This window comes from Chrysoperla carnea, chromosome 1 (assembly GCF_905475395.1).
Source record: "Chrysoperla carnea chromosome 1, inChrCarn1.1, whole genome shotgun sequence".
In the NCBI taxonomy this organism is placed as follows: domain Eukaryota; kingdom Metazoa; phylum Arthropoda; class Insecta; order Neuroptera; family Chrysopidae; genus Chrysoperla; species Chrysoperla carnea.
The window spans coordinates 13,039,094-13,059,359 of record NC_058337.1 but is presented as its reverse complement, the minus strand read 5'-3'; the positions used below and the strand labels follow the sequence as shown (position 1 = coordinate 13,059,359).

The following is a 20,266-nucleotide window of genomic DNA, read 5'->3' as shown; positions in this document are numbered from 1 at the left end:
ATAAAAAAATTAAATTATGGCGTCTGGAAAGTATTTACCTCAATTTAAAAGCACGATAAAAGCAAAGTGTTGAGAAAAATTCAGATCTGCGTTTTCATAATTTGCCTCAGCAGGCAAATATTACACGAAAAATGAAAATTTATTTCGGTAATTTTGAGAAAATTGATGTCTTAAAATTATGGCAGAAAACATTGCAATTAAAAAATATCTTATCTTAAGTGTATGCTCACTTCATTTAAAAAAGAAAAAAATATGTCTTATCAAGTAAGTAAAATGTTTATAACGTATTAATGAACTAATATGTTTAAATCTAAAAAGATTACTGTGTTTTGACATCAAGAATACTTGAAGATATATTTATTTATCTATATCGATTTGATGAGGCTTTTCTTTTAAATTAGTAGTTTGAAAACAGTATGACGTTAAACTGAGCACATCCTCCTCACCTTCGATTTGATTTTACCACATTTAATCACATGACCTGCTTTCAAAAGTCTTTCATATTCAGGAAAATTACGCTTACTCTTGAAAAAGTGGACAAAGGGTATGTATTGCTATGTTATTTTTGAAATGTGTTACTTTTTGTCAGCCATATTTTTTAGCCCCGCCCATATGTCAGATCCCAATAGAAAATAATTTTTTTATTTGAATTGAATGAATGTGTTGCTAAGCGCAAATCTCGAGAGCAGCTGAACCGATTTCGCTAATTCTTTTTTTATAATATTGCTTAAAGTACGAGGATGGTTCTTACGGAGAGAAAATTTTAAAAAACTCTTTTCTATATTCCCATACAGAAGATTCGTAATAATAATTATAAGTCAATTTGAACTTTAATTTACCATACCATAAAGTTTAAGTGTTAGTAGAGGGATTCCGGGAAAGCAAAACAATACAAAAGCTTTCAAATGATTTCATTTGGAGCAACAAAAGTAGTTCGGGAAAATTACATGCCAACTTTTAAGGTTTGTGTATTTGCAGTTGTATGTTTATTAATTATAACTATTATCGCCCATATACTTTTTCCCTTTACAGATAAGAAATCTAAAAAGTATTTTTTTGTTTAAAATATAAAGAATCTACTGTTAAGCGGTATGAAGTTCGCCGGGTCAGCTAGTACTGAATAAATGTCATACCGTACAGTGGTGGCAGTACGGAAAATACCCATAATAATTGTTAAAATATTGAAAATGGGTAATTTATATTATAATATTCTAATTCACAGCCACAGGTTCAGAAGTTAATTTGTGTACTAGTTAGCAGATGGACGATAGACACCCCACTTTTTTGTATGCTGATCGGGATGTTGAGTCAACCGGGCTTCCGTATTGTTCGCCAACTTTTCGTACATTTATTTGTTCGACATTGCATTCCATATTCTATAGAATTACAATATACCTGTAGTATTTTATTATTTTAATAATTTTTATAGATTCCAAAGTTTCACAACATATTTTGTTCCTGACTTCCATACTAGAGTGCGTGGTATTATGTTTTGAGCGTTATAGTCATAGATATATATATTTTTTTTTTTTGTACAAAAATTAGCACAGACTGTGCTGCACAGTGTTTCTTTCTATTAAATGGAAAGCGCTTAGTGTGACAATTATTATTATAGCGCGCTAGTTGTTTAAATTTGTTAAAACTATATTTCAAAGATTTTGTTTAACCTTCACCAAACATATTACTTTAATATATTAATATTATATATAAAATGTCAAATAGGAATAGACTAAAAATTTTACTCGAATAAAGTGCCAGTATTAATTAATAAATTGTTTTCATTATTTTAGTTATCATTATCATGAATTCAGATAGTGATGAAGATTTTGGAAATTATAGCGAAGAAGAGGTAATTATCATAATTACATGTTTATAAGAAAATGTTTATATATTAAATATTAAAAATTATTTTTTACTTTAGATACTCAACAATAGTTTTTCATCTCAAGATGAAACAGGATCTCAGGATGATTCGTTCTATGAACCACCTGAAAAGTATTTAAAAGTGTTAAGCAAATGTTTTGGCCACCAGAAATTTCGACCCATGCAATGGAATATTATAAATACGGCATTAAATAATAAACGTGATCAGTGTATTATTATGGCAACTGGATCCGGAAAATCATTGTGTTTCCAATATCCGTCAGTTTACAGTGGTGGTTGTACCCTTGTTATATCACCATTAATTTCTTTGATGGAAGATCAAGTCCTTTCTTTACAAGTAAGTAATAGTATTAAAACTGATCGTATAACAGAAGAGTACTTCGCTATGTTTTGAGATACACCAACCAATATTTATGGTGAAGGGTAAACGAGTCACGAAATTCAAAATATAGAACCGTCTATACATATTTTTGGAATTATGAGCTATAATAGGGGAACAATTGAGATAAATGTTCGCATAGAGCCGACTAGGCAATGGAATGATTAATTAGTATGTTGACTCGACACATCCGTAAAAATTTAAACGAACATAAAGGTCAGAAGCATAATTCTTTGGAATTAGACCAAAGTTAGTGAAACTTATGTAAGCAAGTATGGGTTGAGCCTATATAATTTCATTTCACCGAAATCTTCTCTATGAAAATATCAACACCCTCCTTCTATACAACATTTCCGACGAAAACAAAATTGGCTAAAATCCGGGACCATATATACAAATAAAAATTGTCAAATGTAAACCTGGTTCTTAACTGCCAAAACCGTATGTCTTGCGCGTAATATCCATAACTATTAGCGGATACTTAATTTTACTTTTGCTTGATAAATTATATATATATAATATAACCAAGCGTTTGCATTTGATTTTCATTGAATTTATTGGGTTTATGGAAAATGTTTTCAACACAAATTGTTTATTATTTTATAACGAATAACTATAATTTCAAAATTACTAGTTGAGAAAATAAGACTTTTGAGGTCGGAATTTAAAAGTACACCACCGATTTTTACGAGCCCAGAAGCAAACTGTTCGTATGAGAGTTTAGAAAAAATTCAATTTAGTCAGAAAGTGTGATCTTTAAATTTACGCGCTTTAGCGCGTTTACAAGTTTAAAATAACCAATCGCGCTGAAAAATCATTAAAATAGAAAAAAAAACCATTAATCTCATATTTTGAACTATGCTTGGAATGTTGGCGAAAAACGAAATACCTTTTTTTTATTTTTAATCCCTATATATTCTAAATGTGAAAGTAAGGATGTTTGTTTGTTTGTTGGTTTGCAAAACCAATTAATTTAAATGAAATTGTACAACAATATAGCTCATACATCAGAATAACACATGAGCTATAATTTATGAATATACATTAAAAACAAGTGAAAAAAAAATTGACTGAGTTAATTGTTGAAATACCATGTATAGACAGAGTTGATTATTCTATCCCATTACACATATACCTATACATGTCACACATACATAACTGATAATCCCATATTAATACATACTATAAAATTTGTATCTAATGTGTGCCCTCGTGAGTAAACAGTGATGTTTACAAACAAATAATTCAAACAAGAGTTGTTTATTTTTTTATAAGGAACATTTTTTACATTTAAACTTTTCTACTATCTCTAACGACTTACAAAATGGGTTCTACGGATCCAAGATTCAATTTACCCATGTTTCTCATTTACGAACTCAACCTCACTTTTTACGTCCTAAGCTCACTATAAAAATTTCAGCTTGATATCTCTTTTCGTTTTAGAGTTATCGTGTTGACAGACGGAAAACCGGAAATGTACTAATTAGTTGATTTTATGAATACCTAAACCAAAATTTTTGTCGTATTATCAATATTTTTAAGCGTTACAAACTTGGGACTAATTTTAATTTACTATGTATATTTCATATATACATGGTATAGAAATTAAAAAATTAAATTTATTCTGACATTTTTACTGCTCCATCTATAATCATTAGTTTGACCCATACATTAAAGATATCTGTGAAAATTTTAAATAGTAAATGTCAAACCATTCATGGCCATTTTTTCTGATATACTCAATGAATTATTATTATTTTACACTTAAAAAAATCGAAAACTGTGCATATATTTTAGCTGTGTAAAACAGTCCCTTCGAGTGTTATAGAGAGAGGAATAAGTGAGAGCAAAAGAGGTGGAACCTTTAAAGCGGTGGTTTTTACTAAGTCTAGTGAAGCGGGTGGGTATCAATCTAGTTGTTTATTACTTTTGCAATTATTTACGTGCTGAAAAACGCTTCTTGCACATTTTTCAAAATTTCTGAATCCAACGACCTATCACACGTATTTTTACGATTAGTATTTCTATATTTCACCAATTTGAACTTGTTTACTAGACAATTGGAATATTTTGTAATACTTATCAATATTATAATTTTAGGTAGCTGGAATACCATCGTGTTTTTTGGGAACCGCTCAAAAAAATTCGTCATTAGTAATTGATGAAATTTTACAAAATAAGTACCGCTTAATATATTTAACGCCTGAATATTGTACAGGCGAAGGTGGTGAATATCTGTTTAATAAAATGAAAAATGTTATTAAATTTACACTGATTGCAATTGATGAAGCACATTGTATATCCAAATGGGGTCATGATTTTCGATCATCTTACAGAAGTTTAGGGAAATTACGATCATTATTACCCGATGTTCCAATGATGGCGGTTACAGCTACAGCTACAGAACAAGTGCAAAAAGATATATGCCACGCATTGAAAATGAGGTATTATCTTTAAACTTTAATTAGCGATTCAAATAAGAACTAGTACTAGAGTACAGTAAAATGCCTTATAGATATAGTCCAAGAGCTAACGACCAATTTTGGTCACCATATTTTTTGTTCATAAAATAGCTCAACTTTAATGTATTTTAATATTTACGCTGATAATACGAAATATATATCAAAGTATACTAATTTTAGCCCCAAGTTTGTAACGCTTAAAAATATTGATGCTATGAACAAAATTTTGGTATAGATGTTCATAAAATCACTTAGTACATTTCCGCCTGTCCGACCGTCATCACGATAACTTAAAAACGAAAAGAGATATCAAGCTGAAATTTTTATGGCGTACTCAAGACGTAAAAAGTGAGTTTGAGTTCGTAAATGAGCAATATACCTTGGGCAATTGGGTCTTGGATTCGTAGGACTCATCATTGTAAACCGTTAGAGATAGAACAAAAGTTTAAATGTAAAACATGTTCCTTATAAAAAAATAAACAACTTTTGTTTGAATTCAACATTTTTTCGTTAACAACACTGTTTATCCATGAGGGCGCAAATTAGGACAAAACTGATGTTCATTTTTCCAAAACTATAAAAGATAGACAATTGAAAATTTGTAGATAGCTTCGAAATTTTTGAAAACCAAACCAATTGGCGACCGAAAAATAATGCAAGCACTGATATTCAACACTTTTTATACAGGCTATTTCAATAATTAAATCTCTCAATTTTTTGTTTTCAGTTAAAATACTTGTTTTTTTGTATTTCAGCTACCTTACAAAATTTTTCCATTTAACCATTAAAAATAAATAGCGGTCATCATTTTTCGATTTTAAATAGATTGATTCTTGTTTAAACTTTCTAATGTAAATAAAATGAAATTTGTTTTAGAAATCCAAAATTACGTTGTACTGGTTTCGACCGACCAAATTTATATTTTGAAATACTATCAAAAAGTCATAGAGACGTAGCAGAACTTTTACGACCGTACTTAGAAGAATGTGGCAATGGTTCAACGATTATTTATACATTAACCAAAAAAGAGGCTGAAAGTGTATCATTAACTCTAAATAATAATGGAATACGTTGTGAAACATACCATGCTGGTATACCAATGAAAAAACGAAAGGAAGTCCATGAACAATTTTCAAAGGATGAAATCAAAATAATTGTTGCAACTATTGCATTTGGAATGGGAATTGACAAACCTGATGTACGCCTGGTTGTGCATTATGGTGCATCAAAAGATATCGAAAGCTACTATCAAGAGGTAAACTCGCACATTCTAATTTTGGCATCTATTGGTCAAAAATTGTTATCACCCCTTGTCGCTTTGCACGGAGGTTTGTAAGAGTGAGAAATGTTTTCCTTAAATTTTATATAAAGTTTAGAAGAGTATCCAAATTTTAAAAATTATTTTACAACAAATACCACTGAAATGCTTGTTTTTTTTTTTTTTTTGAAAATGAGCTATAAAAAAATTCCCGTATGAGCTTTTTGGACCAAGATATTTGGTTTCCAAGCAAAATTGACACTTCGGGATTTAAAATCCTCTATTTGAAATGCTCTTTAATCATCGAACTAAAATTTAATAAAGTATCAGGGTGGTTTTTTTAACTAACATATACGTGAAATTCGAAAAATCAAATTAATCGATAAAAATCCTTCAAACGAAATATGTTAGTTTCAAAGGCACTCATCTTATACGGATATTGAATTCGATCTACGTCTTCAGGTTCAATTAAAATCTCACTCTGATTCATATATGGCAAACATTAGACGAACACTCTAAATTAGAGAGTAGTTCTTTATAAAAACGCACAAATTTTTTTTTGAAATATTTTTTTATGTAAACGGAATAGTTTAGAGTAGGCAGTAATTGACTGCAAAAATCTAACTTTTTGTTCGTTTCTTCATTTAATTTGAACAAAAATGGTCATTATAGAAAACAAACCTCTTTTATTGGAAATTTTTTTGACGAGTGCCTAAATTCCATAAAAATAATTATACGAAATAGCAATTTTGATACGAACAAACCAATTTTGGGTAAAACTTTTCAGTCCGTTATTGCCTAAACTATACGGTTTGCGGAAAAATGTTTCGAACAAAAAATGTTACCTATTTAATCAATAACAACTTTCTAATATAAAGTGTTAATCTATTTATTATCATTTATGGAGTAGAGCGAGTTTTTCATTGAGTCTAAAAACCTAGGTCAAGTTTAATGTCTGTGTAAGAAGTGCGGCCTATACACCCAACATTTTTGCTTGAAGCATTTTTATCGGTAAAACTTTTTTTCAAGTTTCAAGCATATGTCAACTTAAAAAAAAAAAAAAAAAATCCTGTATAAGCAATACCAAATTTCTGCCAATTTGTGCCAAAATTTGCATATAAATTATTTTAGTGATTAAGATTACATACCTTTAAAATAGAACAATTATTTTTAATAGAATGCTTTTCTTCTAGGTTGGCCGAGCTGGGCGTGATGGATTACCGTCGAAATGTGTTACATTTTTTTCAAAACAAGATTTTGTTATACATGATTTTTTGAGGAAATCTTCATCCGCTGGTAATCATCTAGAGGAACTTGGTCAAAAAATGAAAATGTTTTTATACAGTACTGAGTGCCGTCGAAAATTTATTTTATCATATTTCACTGGTAAACCAGTGAAAGAAATTGATATTAAAAATGATTTTTGCTGTGATAATTGTACTAATAAGTATGTACCATTTTTTTTTCGTTAGGTATTAACTTAAAATATACCAGTTATTATCCCTTGTTTATCTTAAAATAGACCAGCAATAATCACCTAACATGGCCTTATTTTTTAAACTAGTGTTATTTACTTTTTAAGGCTGCCAAATTCATCCTTCCGTCGAAAATTTATTTTATCATATTTCACTGGTAAACCAGTGAAAGAAATTGATATTAAAAATGATTTTTGCTGTGATAATTGTACTAATAGTCCAGGAGCTGTCGATCTAAAAAGTTCCCTCATACGTGCATATATTTTTTTTAAAGAAAATAGATAGTTTAAAACTATAGGAATTCGAAACGGTAGGTTTGCGTGGTTTTGTAAAGCCGAAAAAATGTTTAAAAAAATTAATTATTAAAAAAATCGATAAATGTTTGTCTCTCATGTTGTGAAATGGTTTGCCTAAAGTATATTCTACAGAAAATTTCATTATCTTTCAGAAAAAATTTACGCAAACCAATTTTTTTAGCCGGGAGAGTCAGGCAAGCCTTTTAAAGTGTGTGATGAGGGAGGAAATTTCTCCCTCATTACGTAACATGATTTTTTTTTTTTATTTTGTTCCTTGCAGTGTCTACTTTAAGATTATCTTGGTTTGCGGGCTCAGAAACGGCCGGAAATGTCCAGCAAACCAGCTTAAAGTTCATCTACTCTGAACTCATTTTCAATAAATATAAACTAGAAAAATGTTTCGTTGTAAAATTACTATTGTTTTATGGTGATTTTTATTTTTTATTTTCTATTAAATACTTTTATTTTATAAAATTACTTTTCTATATTTTCTTTTGATATACTTTAGTACGAACTTCATATAGGATATGACGTCTTGCTGTTTTTACGATTTGAAATAATGAAAGGGTAAATATAATTAAAGGAATAATAGGAAATTTTTATTTTGGATGGATTTAATAATTTAATAAAAATAATGTCAGTTTATAAATGCAGAGGATAGAAAAAATACCACAAGTGTCTATACATGTTTGAATGTGTTTATTGTCTATACAAGTTTGTATGTGTTTATCTATTATATTTATTGAAAATGAGTTCAGAGTAGATGAACTTTAAGCTGGTTTGCTGGACATTTCCGGCCGTTTCTGAGCCCGCAAACCAAGATAATCTTTAAGTAGACACTGCAAGGAACAAAATAAAAATAAAAAAATCATGTTACGTAATGAGGGAGAAATTTCCTCCCTCATCACACACTTTAAAAGGCTTGCCTGACTCTCCCGGCTAAAAAAATTGGTTTGCGTAAATTTTTTCTGAAAGATAATGAAATTTTCTGTAGAATATACTTTAGGCAAACCATTTCACAACATGAGAGACAAACATTTATCGATTTTTTTAATAATTAATTTTTTTAAACATTTTTTCGGCTTTACAAAACCACGCAAACCTACCGTTTCGAATTCCTATAGTTTTAAACTATCTATTTTCTTTAAAAAAAATATATGCACGGTATGAGGGAACTTTTTAGATCGACAGCTCCTGGACTATAATAAGTATGTACCATTTTTTTTTCGTTAGGTATTAACTTAAAATATACCAGTTATTATCCCTTGTTTATCTTAAAATAGACCAGCAATAATCACCTAACATGGCCTTATTTTTTAAACTAGTGTTATTTACTTTTTAAGGCTGCCAAATTCATCCTATATTTATGATTTAATAAGTTCCTATATCCTACATCTGCGTGATTTTAAATTTAGTTTTCACTTTCACATAACTGAAAGTGGTAATAAGTGAAACTGTAAGAAATACGGACTGAAATGAATTAAAAACCCTGGGAATTAATTTCTGGGTCATGCATCACGATAGTACTAGAATTCGTTTTGAAATACCATACAAATATGATGGATCAAAAATTAACACTTGTTTATAATATTATTATCTCAGATTCGAGTATAAAAATATATATTCAATTGTTGTATGGCCCGTTTTTAAGAAAATTGAAAAAAATTAAAAAATCCAGAGGCAAAATACCAGTCTAAGCTCATGCTAATTTTTTTTTAAGTTATTAAATTTAACGCCGTGGATAAAGATAGAAATTCGTATTTTATAATTCATTTCTTAAAGGAGCGCAATTACCACAGTTGAAAAGTAGGGTTAGGTGGAAAAAGGTCAAAAGCTAGTGAAACTTAGGGATGTTGTTCAGGGATGATCGATTAATTTTTCTCAAGTTTTCGACCTCCAGGACCCTGTGCGAAAAAGGGAGGGAGGAGAAACTGCAAAACTTTCCATCTTCCTCCAGTTTTTCCTCAATAACTTTTTTTTCCTTTCATATTACGGCAAAAGCATTAATATACTTTTTAATTACATTATTATTTATTTTACATTAATGTTTGTATGCCAATTCGCTAGCGAGATTCGTTACCGAGAGCACATCGAAAAAAAGGTCATTTTTCAAAACTCGCTCTAAAATGCCAAAAAATACAGAATTCCATTTTCTTTATCCTGTTATACCCAAATACGGTAGTTGCTTGATGTCGAATTTGTCTTACTTATTATGCATAAAACTGTAAAACTAGACTTGAAATTAAAATTGATTAAAAAACGAAAAATTTATAAGTATTCAAAGCTTGTTGCCCATCTCTTTTAAGCAAAAAAAGTTTTTATGTATCTCTATGGTGATATTGGACAATGGCGTCACTAAAGTATATCTTCCTCTTTGTTTAATTAGGAATTTTAAACGTTCATATTTTTCGTACTTCCAAAGATTTGCAAAAATCAACTTCACTTTTCTTTATGCCTTCAATTTGATATCTGATGATTTCATATTGTGTTCTAGGTCATGCAGAACTTTTTATCAATAATAATTTTTTTTCATTGATATTCATGTTCAGGTTATTTAAAGAATCAACTCAATTGTTATATTCATTGGTTTAATGTTAAAGTGAAGGCTCTTGGAGCTTCTTGTGCCATAAAAATAACGTTACAAAAAATAAATGTCTTTTTTTTTATAGAAAATCTCAACGATCCACAAACAATTCATATCAAGATCTGGACGATGATGGTTTGTACGATTTTACAAAATATTGTAAATCACTCTTAGAAGTAATCGAACTGCTTAAAGGAAAATATGGTTTGGGAATGTACATTAAATTCTTAAGAGGTTTGAAATTAAATCTATCGAATGATAAATTACTGAAAGACAGTTTGTATGGATCTGGTGCTCAACACAATGAAGATTGGTGGAAAATTATAGGGCGATTATGCGAAGAAAAAAGCTTTTTAAAGAAAACTAAATATATGCGCGCGTACACAATTGAATTAAGCAAAACTGGCAAAAAATATTTAGATAATGTTCAAAAATCAAAAGATTTAAACGTTATGAAATTACAACCACCTAGTGACGTAATACCATTTTTAAAACGTAAATCCACATTTGTTGACATCAAAATTAGTGTGGATGATAGTGATGATGATATTATAGATATGCCTGTCATGTAAGTAAATCCTTAAACAAAATTTCATCTCTAGAACCCGTATATTCAAGCGTTACAAACTTAAGATTAAACTTATAATACCAGTGTATACTATATGTACTACAATTATTTTTTAAAGATTTTTACAACACTTTCTTAGCTATAATGGCACAAAAAAGCTTATTTTAACTAAACTTATCTTAGTGCAAAGCAAGGCCCTAAATATCTTAAGGTACAGAACAATAAAATTAATATATAAAACAATAATTATTATCAAAAAGTAAGATTTAAAAAATTGTATTTCTATTCTGCTTACTTAATACTGTTTTCTGCCAACATCCTATTATTTCCTTCAACTTTCATTACGATAACAATTCTGTATGACTGGTTATTTCGTGAAAAATTTATGAAAATTGGTAAAAACTTAAAGTTTTCATCTTTTGGAAAAAACTCTGATATTTTAAGAGCCATATCTATTAAACTATTTGACTTAGAAAACGGTAATGATAACAATTTTGGAAACCCGCACGGTTAAGGAATTATTAGTGTAAATCCCAAAAAGTGCAACAAAATCGCACTTGTTCAGCCACCATTTTGTTAGCACAGCATCCTGAAGGTTGCAAATCAGGATTTAGTTTCACAGTAATGGACCAAAAGTCATATTCAAAAATCAGTAATACTCCACTTAATGTAAGTTCAACTGAACTTAAATTAAGTTCAATTAAAAAAATTTTTTATACCCTGTATATATGAAATATATATGAGGGTTAACTAAGTTTAGTCTCAAGTTTTTAAAGCTTAAAAATATTGATGCTACTAACAAAATTTTGGTTATGTATGAGAACATAACCAAAACTGTAATGGGAACACAATTACTCAAAAACGAAAACTAATATCAAGCTGATTTTTATAACGTGCTCAGGGCGTAAAAAGTGAGTTTGAGTTTGTAAAAGAGCAACATAGAAATACAGATCTAAGGTCCTAAGGACCCATCTTGTAAACCGTTAGAGATAGAACAAAAGTTTAAAATTATAAAATAAAAATAAAAAAAATAAACAACTTTTGTCTGAAACATTTTGTCGTAAACACTACTTAACCGTGAGGGCGCAAATTAGGTTAGAACATTATGTAGAATGTATTACTTGGGAATGTAAATGTATATATATTTTAAATTTATACCTTAGAACTAATGTGTATGTCATAAATGTGTTTGTTTTTTAAACTTCTCTAATTTATTAAAAATCATGCAAGCACTGGCATTCAAAATTGTTTATGCAGGGTATTTAAACAATCATATTTTCAACAACTCGCTAATAAGCCCATCAATCGAAAAATTATTAGCTTAAATGCTATAACAAGGCGATCTGATCACGCAATAAAATTGTGTAATTCGTTCTGAAATTTTATTGGAAAAATGTTACACTTGTTTTATTATGAGACGTCTGCTCTTATTGCAAGTGCTACGATTTCTGAAACATATGACTCTTTTTCTTTATCGATAAATGTTTACTATAACACTTTTGATCTGTTTTTAGCTTTAATAAGAAACCAGAAAGTACACAAATTAATGCAAAAATTATTGCACCAACATGTAGTAAAGTTCCTCAATCAACATCGATGCAGTCCACAACGATATCGAATGCACCGATAGCATTTACGCAGGGAGTATTGAAGCTTTACGATGAAAACAGTACGGTAGCAGAAATCGAATACAATACTAAATTATTTAATGAATTAAAAGAATTTCGAAATCAAATTGCATACGAAGCAGATTGTCGACCTTATATGGTTGCTTCAGATACTGCATTAATGGAAATGGTTCAATTATTACCAATAACTTTAATGGCATTTAAAAAGGCTAATTGTAAGTACAAACTATTTATATATTTTATGCTATTTCTTTCTTTTATGTTAGCCAATTGAAACGAAATTTGGCATGCACAATCCATTGGGCTTTCCAGCTAAGATATACTCTATCTAGCGTTTTTAATAAGAACCTACATCGTCTACAAGACTCTATTAAAAATCTTTTTCGATGTTTGTTATTTTTTGTTTCCAAAGAATCAAAATTGTATCATTTTTAAAATTTTTAAATAATTATCTGAAAATTAAAAAAAAAAAGTAACGTTTTGAACTGCCAAGAATTAGAAAAAAATTATTACTTTGAATAAATCATTTTAATGCTTGTTATTTTATTTCTATTCGCGATTAAAGTTCGCTATTCGCTCCGTGAATAATTTAAATTGTCATAATCATAGTAACGGCACACTACTTTATTAGTATTGATAAATGGTAAATAACCTCTAGTTATTCTAAATTGGAACTACTGAAAACCCACTTCTTGTTTTTATAAGTGCGAGTTATTATCGCCAGTTCTGTATAAATAATACTAAACGTAAGAAATCGTCAATGAAAATTATTTAATCCACTGATATTATATGTCAAAGTATACTGGACTACTACGGTTCAGAGACTAAATGCATTAGTCAGTCATAGAACTCAAGATATAAACTTATACAATCAGGTTTCTTAAACACATTGGTTAATGTATTGTATATGTACTCTTTCACGTTCATTGATGTCCTATGAGATATGATTTAAAAAAACAAACTGTATATATATACATACAGTATGTATCTGCTAAATCTCTGGAGAATAAATTGCCCAAATATAAATAAGTCGAAAAAAACTTAGTGAATTCTTTCTTCAGAGATTCAGCGTGACTTATGATACACTCTGTAGAATTAAACTACCCTCCGCAAAATTAAATATCATAACGATAATCGTCGAATGTTTTTCGTGAATCGTATATTTAATAAAATCGTTTTTTACAGTTAATAATTTTAACGAAACAAAAATTGAAAAATTTGGTCAGAAATTTGTTAATTTTATACAAACATTTTTACAAAAGAATGGTACCATTCAAGGACCGGTCACTAGCAGTCAAAATATTATAAAAGATGAGAAGTGTATACCATTACGAGCATTATTTGCAAAATATCCAAATGAAAAAATGAAAGATTTAAATGCTAGTATGGTTCAAACTTACAAAATGTTTTCAAGTGGAAAAAAATTAACCCAAATTGCAGCTGAAAGGTATTTATTTCATTTTTAATTATCACAAATATAATTAAAGTGTTTGCAATAGCTAGTTATATTGGAGCCATTGAATTTTTTTATGATGAGCTATATGGAAATCATTATGAATTTGATAATAGGCCATTTAACTGGTTTTTGGAAATCATCTCAAATTATTAGATAGTATTTATAGAGCCCATAAAAGTATTTACTTTCAATTATTTTATGTATTTTTTTTTTTTTTTAAATACCAAAAAACTCGACTTAAATAACCCATCAAAACGGTATTTGTATAGGTACTTATGCACTAAAATTTGTGATATCATAAATATAATTTTTTGTTAGAATTGTTCAGGGTAGAGGTAATTTGCTATCGCCAATTTTAGTCAAATATATTTTGTACCTATTCTGTTTTTATTTGACATCGTTGAAAAACTAATTTGAGTGTATTTACTAATTTTTATTTCGTTAAATCGCCAGCCAATGCAGACCGTTTTCGATCACAGAAAAAAGAATTTATTTTGGTTTTTTTTTTTAACAAATAATCCATTATTTTTTATCTGCTTACGACAAATAAATTTTAAATCGCATAATCTATGCAGATTATCATTAATTATGACAGTATTTTTCATATTATCAACCTATTTTTGAAGCGCCATAGTTTGAGATAATGATTTTTTAGATACTCCAAATACAGTAGTAAATCTGTCCTAAAATCGTTTGGCATCTAGATAGTATTGCAGTGCACGGGGATGGAGAAAGGTACCTGTTATCTAATCGAGCCATATATCTCCCTTCGGGTTAAAATTTGTGCTAAAAGAGTCTGTGATAATAATAATAATGACAATAATAACAAAAAGAAGGGTACCGAAAGTGGGTCCCTAGTAGCACCTAGACCAAGAGTCCTCTGTTCCCTTCTTGAGAACAACCTGTCACCCGACGGCGAAACGTCTTCGTGTAAGAAGCGTAAATCGGAAAGCAATAGAATTCTGTCGAGGCTAACCGTCATGGAGAAAGCCCACAGCTTCTCCATCGGGATCTCTCTCAGGATTGGTGGATCCAAGGTTTCGGACCCGAACATTCTGAAACTGACGCCCTGCAGATTTCTTCAGGTGCAAATTAACATGCATGGAGGTTTGGTCATTCTCCATACAGACTCTACAAGTGGGATCATTAGAGATATATTATGAAGGTGATAGTTTCATCGGCAGTGTCCTTTCAAGAGTCCCACCACCCTTCTCAACTGTGCTCTAGTAAGTTTCAGACGAACACAGTCGAATGGCCTAGCTGTGGTTATACAAATTTTGGTCTATCGCATGCCGTGCACAAAGTCCCAGTGTTCAAGATGGGCTTGTCGTAGCTATTCTTTCATTCGGTAAATTACGGAGCATCTTGCTATGGGAATGACCGACTCAGGTGAAAGGGGCTTTTGGCACAATCCCTTTCGTGCCAACGGGTCTGATGTTTCATTCCTTTTAACTTTAAGTTGTTCAGTTCCTCGAAACACTCATAGACTATCCTCGATTGGAATCTTGACGCCTCATGGGATCGAAATACGGCATGACTATCTGAGAAGATGCTGATATGTGCCCCACTGTAAGCTTTCGAGTTACAGATCTAGGCACCTCTCAGCATGACAAAGATTTCCGATTGGAAAACCGTCGCATATTGAAGAAGAAAAAGCCTCTAGATAGTACAAAGTCTCCTTTTTTTAAATTTAAAACTTTTTGTTGCTTTAATCCGAGGCTAAAACTTAAAATAATTGAGCAGCACGCAAGACGAATTTATTAAATTTTTATTTTTTATCCTAGGATTACTAAAATTAAAAGATTATAATTTTTTTTTACAGATCTCTCGCTGTAAGTACATTGGGCTTCCATTTGACATCTGCATTAATGAATGGCTATCCCATAAAGTTAAGCGATTTGGACCTTACATTTGAAGTAGGTCAAAGTATTGTGGAACTAGTCGTTGGGCAAGGTTCACCTATAACCGGTAAGAATGAGTTGCACTGTTCTGCGCGAAGGTTTGCTGCATGTTTAAATCCATTCTTTAATGAATTTTTTTTTTTTCGATAAATGCGGTTTGCAGTAAACTGATAAGCCGAAAGCTTTTTAGGATTTTCATTATTTTGGTATAAGAGCCCATAACAGAAAAAGGCACCCATCGAACACCTTAAAATTATAAAGTGAAAATGGCTGAAAAACATGTTACGCTCGCCAGGATATTAAAAATTTGTTATTGTTATTTTTTATAACATTTTGAATTTAGCAAAAAAACAAGTAAGTTTCCTTTTTTTCCAAAACACATGCTTGTTAATTAACTAACAATTTTGGTTAATTTACTTCCGACAAATATTTTATTATAAATTTTTTTTTATGAAAATGCACTTCATAACACTTCCTTGTTTTTTTTTTTTGTTTTATTTAAAGTTTAAGATATCTTCTATCTGTTACAACTTGACTGGCTGACAATTTTTGTTAATAAATTTGTCAGACTTAACTTTGAATGCGCAGAAAATGAAGTGAAAAAAAGAAGCTTTTATATAAAGGTCTTGTCAAAACGCCACCTTAATTTTATTCTGAAAGAACGTTTGACATTTATTGTATGCATAAAAATTGGTCTGTCAGCAAAAAAATGTTTTTTATTATGACAGACTTCATTTTTTAAGTTTAATTTTCTACCCATTCAAAAATAAGTTTGACAAATTTATTAACAAAAATTGTCAACCAAATAAGCACAGATAGAAGATATCTGTTAGACTTTTTTTTTAAGGAGGTGTTTTCAAAAATGGTTAATTATTTACTACAAATTGTGTAAATTTCAAGCTAGTGTTTTGGATCATCAGCTTTTTTTTTTTTTTTTTTTGCTAAATTCAAAACTCTACAAAAAATAATAATTACACATTATTAAATTAAATTATTAGTTTGGAGGGCGTAACATCTTTTTTACATGTTTTTCAGCCATTTTCACTTTATAATTTTAAAGTGTTCGATGGGTGTCTTTTTCTGTTATGGGTTCGTATACTATTTGAAACGTACTAATTAATGATTAGAGTATATAAAATCGTGACCTAGAGCTCAAAATTTCGTTTTTGTATTTTAACAATTTTTATCTGCTGTATACGTTCGATTCACCATTTCACATAGTACATAGAGTTAATTCATATATATACATTAAGCAATGTGGATAAGAAAGATACTGCTTATGTTTGCTTGCAGTGTTGGATTTAGGCTTAGGGACGTGGAAAAAATTTACCATTTAATAATTTGCACTTTTTCTTCTGTTGTGTAGCAAGCCATTGTTGAAATAGGGTAATACCAATAAAATACACAAACAAGTATTTTCAAAGCTACAAGCACATGCAATCATACATATAATAGTATCTCATGGGATGTCATGTACTATGCAAAATGATGAATCGAATGGACTGCATGTAAAAAAAAAGTATCTTTTAAATAATAAAAATCCAAAAAAGCGTACACGGTACGATTATTATGTTAATAGCTGATCCATTTATAGATACCTCAAAACGCAATAATAGTCTAGCCAAGAAGTTCAAATTGATGAAATATAGAAAATAACATGCATTTTTAGTTAATTAAAAAAAATTATTATAAACAAAGTATTCATTTTTTTATATTGTTTTGGCGTGATATTGTTAAGTACATATATAAGAAGAGTTCCACGAAGTCAAAAAATTTTACGCCAATTATTTAAACATTTAACAATGAAAACAAAAATTCGATAAATTTTTTTTAATAAACAATTGTCTAACTTGTTGAAAAATTAACTTTAAGATAAATTTCCAACAGTAATAATTTCTTTAAGTATTTAGATTGCACAATATTTTTTTCAAACTATTAAATTAATATTTAATACCTGAAAAAAATTTAGTGTGAGATTCTCGTTTTTGACGATATTACAACAATCTAAAAATGACGCAAAAAAACGTATTTTCAGTGTTAAATTAAAATTATAAATAATGGAGATAGACTCCCGGGAGTGGGAATTTTTTATTGGAAATTTCCTCTTTAAGAATCTTTTTTTTATGAAATATTGGCGAAAAACGAAATACCTTTATTTCATCTTTAATGGTTTATAACTTTTGAAATTTTTTATGTGCTAAAAATGTTTCTAGCACATTTTTCTAGACATCATTCTGAATCCTACGAGCTTGGAATCGCACGTATTTTTACGATTTCAATATTTCACCAATTTAAACTTGTCGACTAGACTATAATATTATATTTCCAATTCAATTTTTTTTTACCGTACAACCCTTGTTTGTGGAACAGTGTATATGCATTGTTAAAAAAAAATTTAATCATAAAAGCTAACGTTTTTTTTTTAGAAATAAGACTGACTTCATTAAAAGAGTTTTTACCAGACGTGGATTATAATGATCTTCGTTATGTTTTAAAATATCTAGAAATTCGTGAATATGCTGATAGTTTAAATCAACCCTATTCTGATCACGATCCTGAACTCTACAGCTATTACAAACAATTGAAAACTCAGAGTGCACATACCGAAGTTACGAATTGTAATAAAACAAATAATTCTCAAAATTATAATGAATCATTATCTAAAACACAATCCTTAGAAACATCAAATTCTACGAATTCAATCGCAGAAAAATGTTCTGGAGAATCAACAACAAAAACTGATACAGAAGGTTTATCGAAACAAGATTTAGAATTGATTAAAGTATTAGAAAGTTTAGCAAATGAAGATAATGAAGGGAATTTAAGTGATACGGATTTATTAGAAAGTTTACCAACCACATCATCTACAGATAAGCAATCTTCATCGATCAATAAAGAGGCATTATCTCCAAATAATAAAAGTGATGATGAAGATGAACTTCTTAAAGCTCCCATACCACCTTTATTATCCGCCCAAAGTAAAAGAAAAAGTGATGATGACGATGAATCTCTGTTAAGTTTTGTTTCTCGAAAACCACGTCGAAAGTACTAAATATTTTAACTAATTTGATATTTGTTTAATTCTTGTGCCATTATATAGAAAATCAATAGGCCTTTAAATTTGAATATACTATTTATTACTATTTATTTATTTTGTAATTGTTAGGCGGGATGGATCAAGAATTGTCCCTGAAATCAATAGCGTTCCTAAAATTAAAAGTTGTAAAATAATAAGAATTACTAAATGGGATTTAACTTCAAATTTGGCTTTTCTTTGATATACCCAAAGCCTTAGTTTGTAATAATATAAAATTACACTACAGAATTTTGTTAAGTAGTGTTCTAAAATTATTTAAGAATTTTGAGAAACACAAAATTTTAGGTAAACATTCAAAATGCGTAATTCACGGATAAAAGTTACAAAAGAAAAACTTGTGGGGACAGTATATGGTATTTTCCAAAAAATAGGTTATAATTAATTTTTTTATTACTTTACCATATACATAATACATAGTGCAATTCAAATTTTCGAATTTTTTGTCTGCCTTACATGCTAAAAAAAATTGAAAATACAATCCATAAAAACTAGGCAGGCCAATAATTATTAAGGGTGCAGGATACTATCCATCTTCTGTGCTTCTCTGAAAAGTTCTTTGAATGTCCCGTTACTTTTGTTACACAGTGTATATTTTGAATAAGGAGACGATATAAAAGAATGATAACCGGCCTTGCGCGTATTTTTCCTTAAGAATTGCTTAATATAAAATAAGATCAAAGTGTTAGAATTGGTGATTTTCGTTTAAATAAATATTATATTATATTTTTTTACAAATAAAGTTTTTAATTTTTAAACCAGTGAATTTAATTTTAAAAAAAAACTCGCAATGACGAAATTTGATCGATTCAAAATTTCTTCATCCACAGGGCAGACCGTATACACCAACCTACTAAAAATAGCAGCTTCGTGACTTGCTTCAACTTTTATATTATAATAATATATTATTTTTAAATGTTTACTGTTTCGAATGGAAGGATTAGAACTTTAGAGAGTTAAAATGAAAACGAAAAAGTAAACCTAATTGTGAAACTCTTAAAACTTATTTCAACGTATCCAAATTGAAAAACCTGGAAAAACATTTCTAAAACCGATTTTCAAGTAAACCATTCGGGATATAACCTTTATGGAACATAAAACTACTTTATACAGATATTTCGGTACCAACTACATGACTTCTCTTTCAGAGTACCCGTAAAATTATCTATATAGATAAATTCAAAAATATTTATAAATAAATTTATTCGATAATCGAAAAAAACGGAAAATTGCAATAGGACGGCATGTTATAGAAAAAAGGACTTTCGTTTTTTATAAAAT

At 29.4% G+C, this 20,266-nt stretch overlaps 1 protein-coding gene across 2 annotated transcripts; it reads left to right on the top strand.

Annotated features, from left to right (window-relative positions):
- The first annotated feature begins 434 nt into the window (after positions 1–434).
- Positions 435–19,593, top strand: LOC123305872 (Werner syndrome ATP-dependent helicase-like). Of its 2 annotated transcripts, none has more exons than XM_044887709.1 (11): positions 435–544; positions 1,791–1,849; positions 1,922–2,221; positions 4,364–4,707; positions 5,602–5,980; positions 7,177–7,430; positions 10,424–10,906; positions 12,421–12,749; positions 13,720–13,981; positions 15,813–15,958; positions 18,318–19,593. In XM_044887709.1, the coding sequence occupies exons 2-11, from the start codon at positions 1,802–1,804 to the stop codon at positions 18,941–18,943; spliced, it is 3,171 nt and encodes a 1,056-aa protein (XP_044743644.1). In that variant the 5' UTR covers positions 435–544; positions 1,791–1,801; the 3' UTR covers positions 18,944–19,593. The 2 variants fall into 2 exon arrangements, with proteins under 2 accessions (XP_044743644.1, XP_044743643.1); XM_044887708.1 differs by lacking the exon at positions 435–544 and adding an exon at positions 1,133–1,191.
- The last annotated feature ends 673 nt before the right edge of the window (positions 19,594–20,266 follow it).

What these genes read in the sequence shown, in the direction of transcription:
- LOC123305872 (XM_044887708.1), top strand. An exon ending in ATCAAGTCCTTTCTTTACAA is followed by an intron (nt 2,222 to 4,363) that starts GTAAGTAATAGT and finishes TTATAATTTTAG; the next exon opens with GTAGCTGGAATACCATCGTG. An exon ending in GCAAGGTTCACCTATAACCG is followed by an intron (nt 15,959 to 18,317) that starts GTAAGAATGAGT and finishes TTTTTTTTTTAG; the next exon opens with AAATAAGACTGACTTCATTA.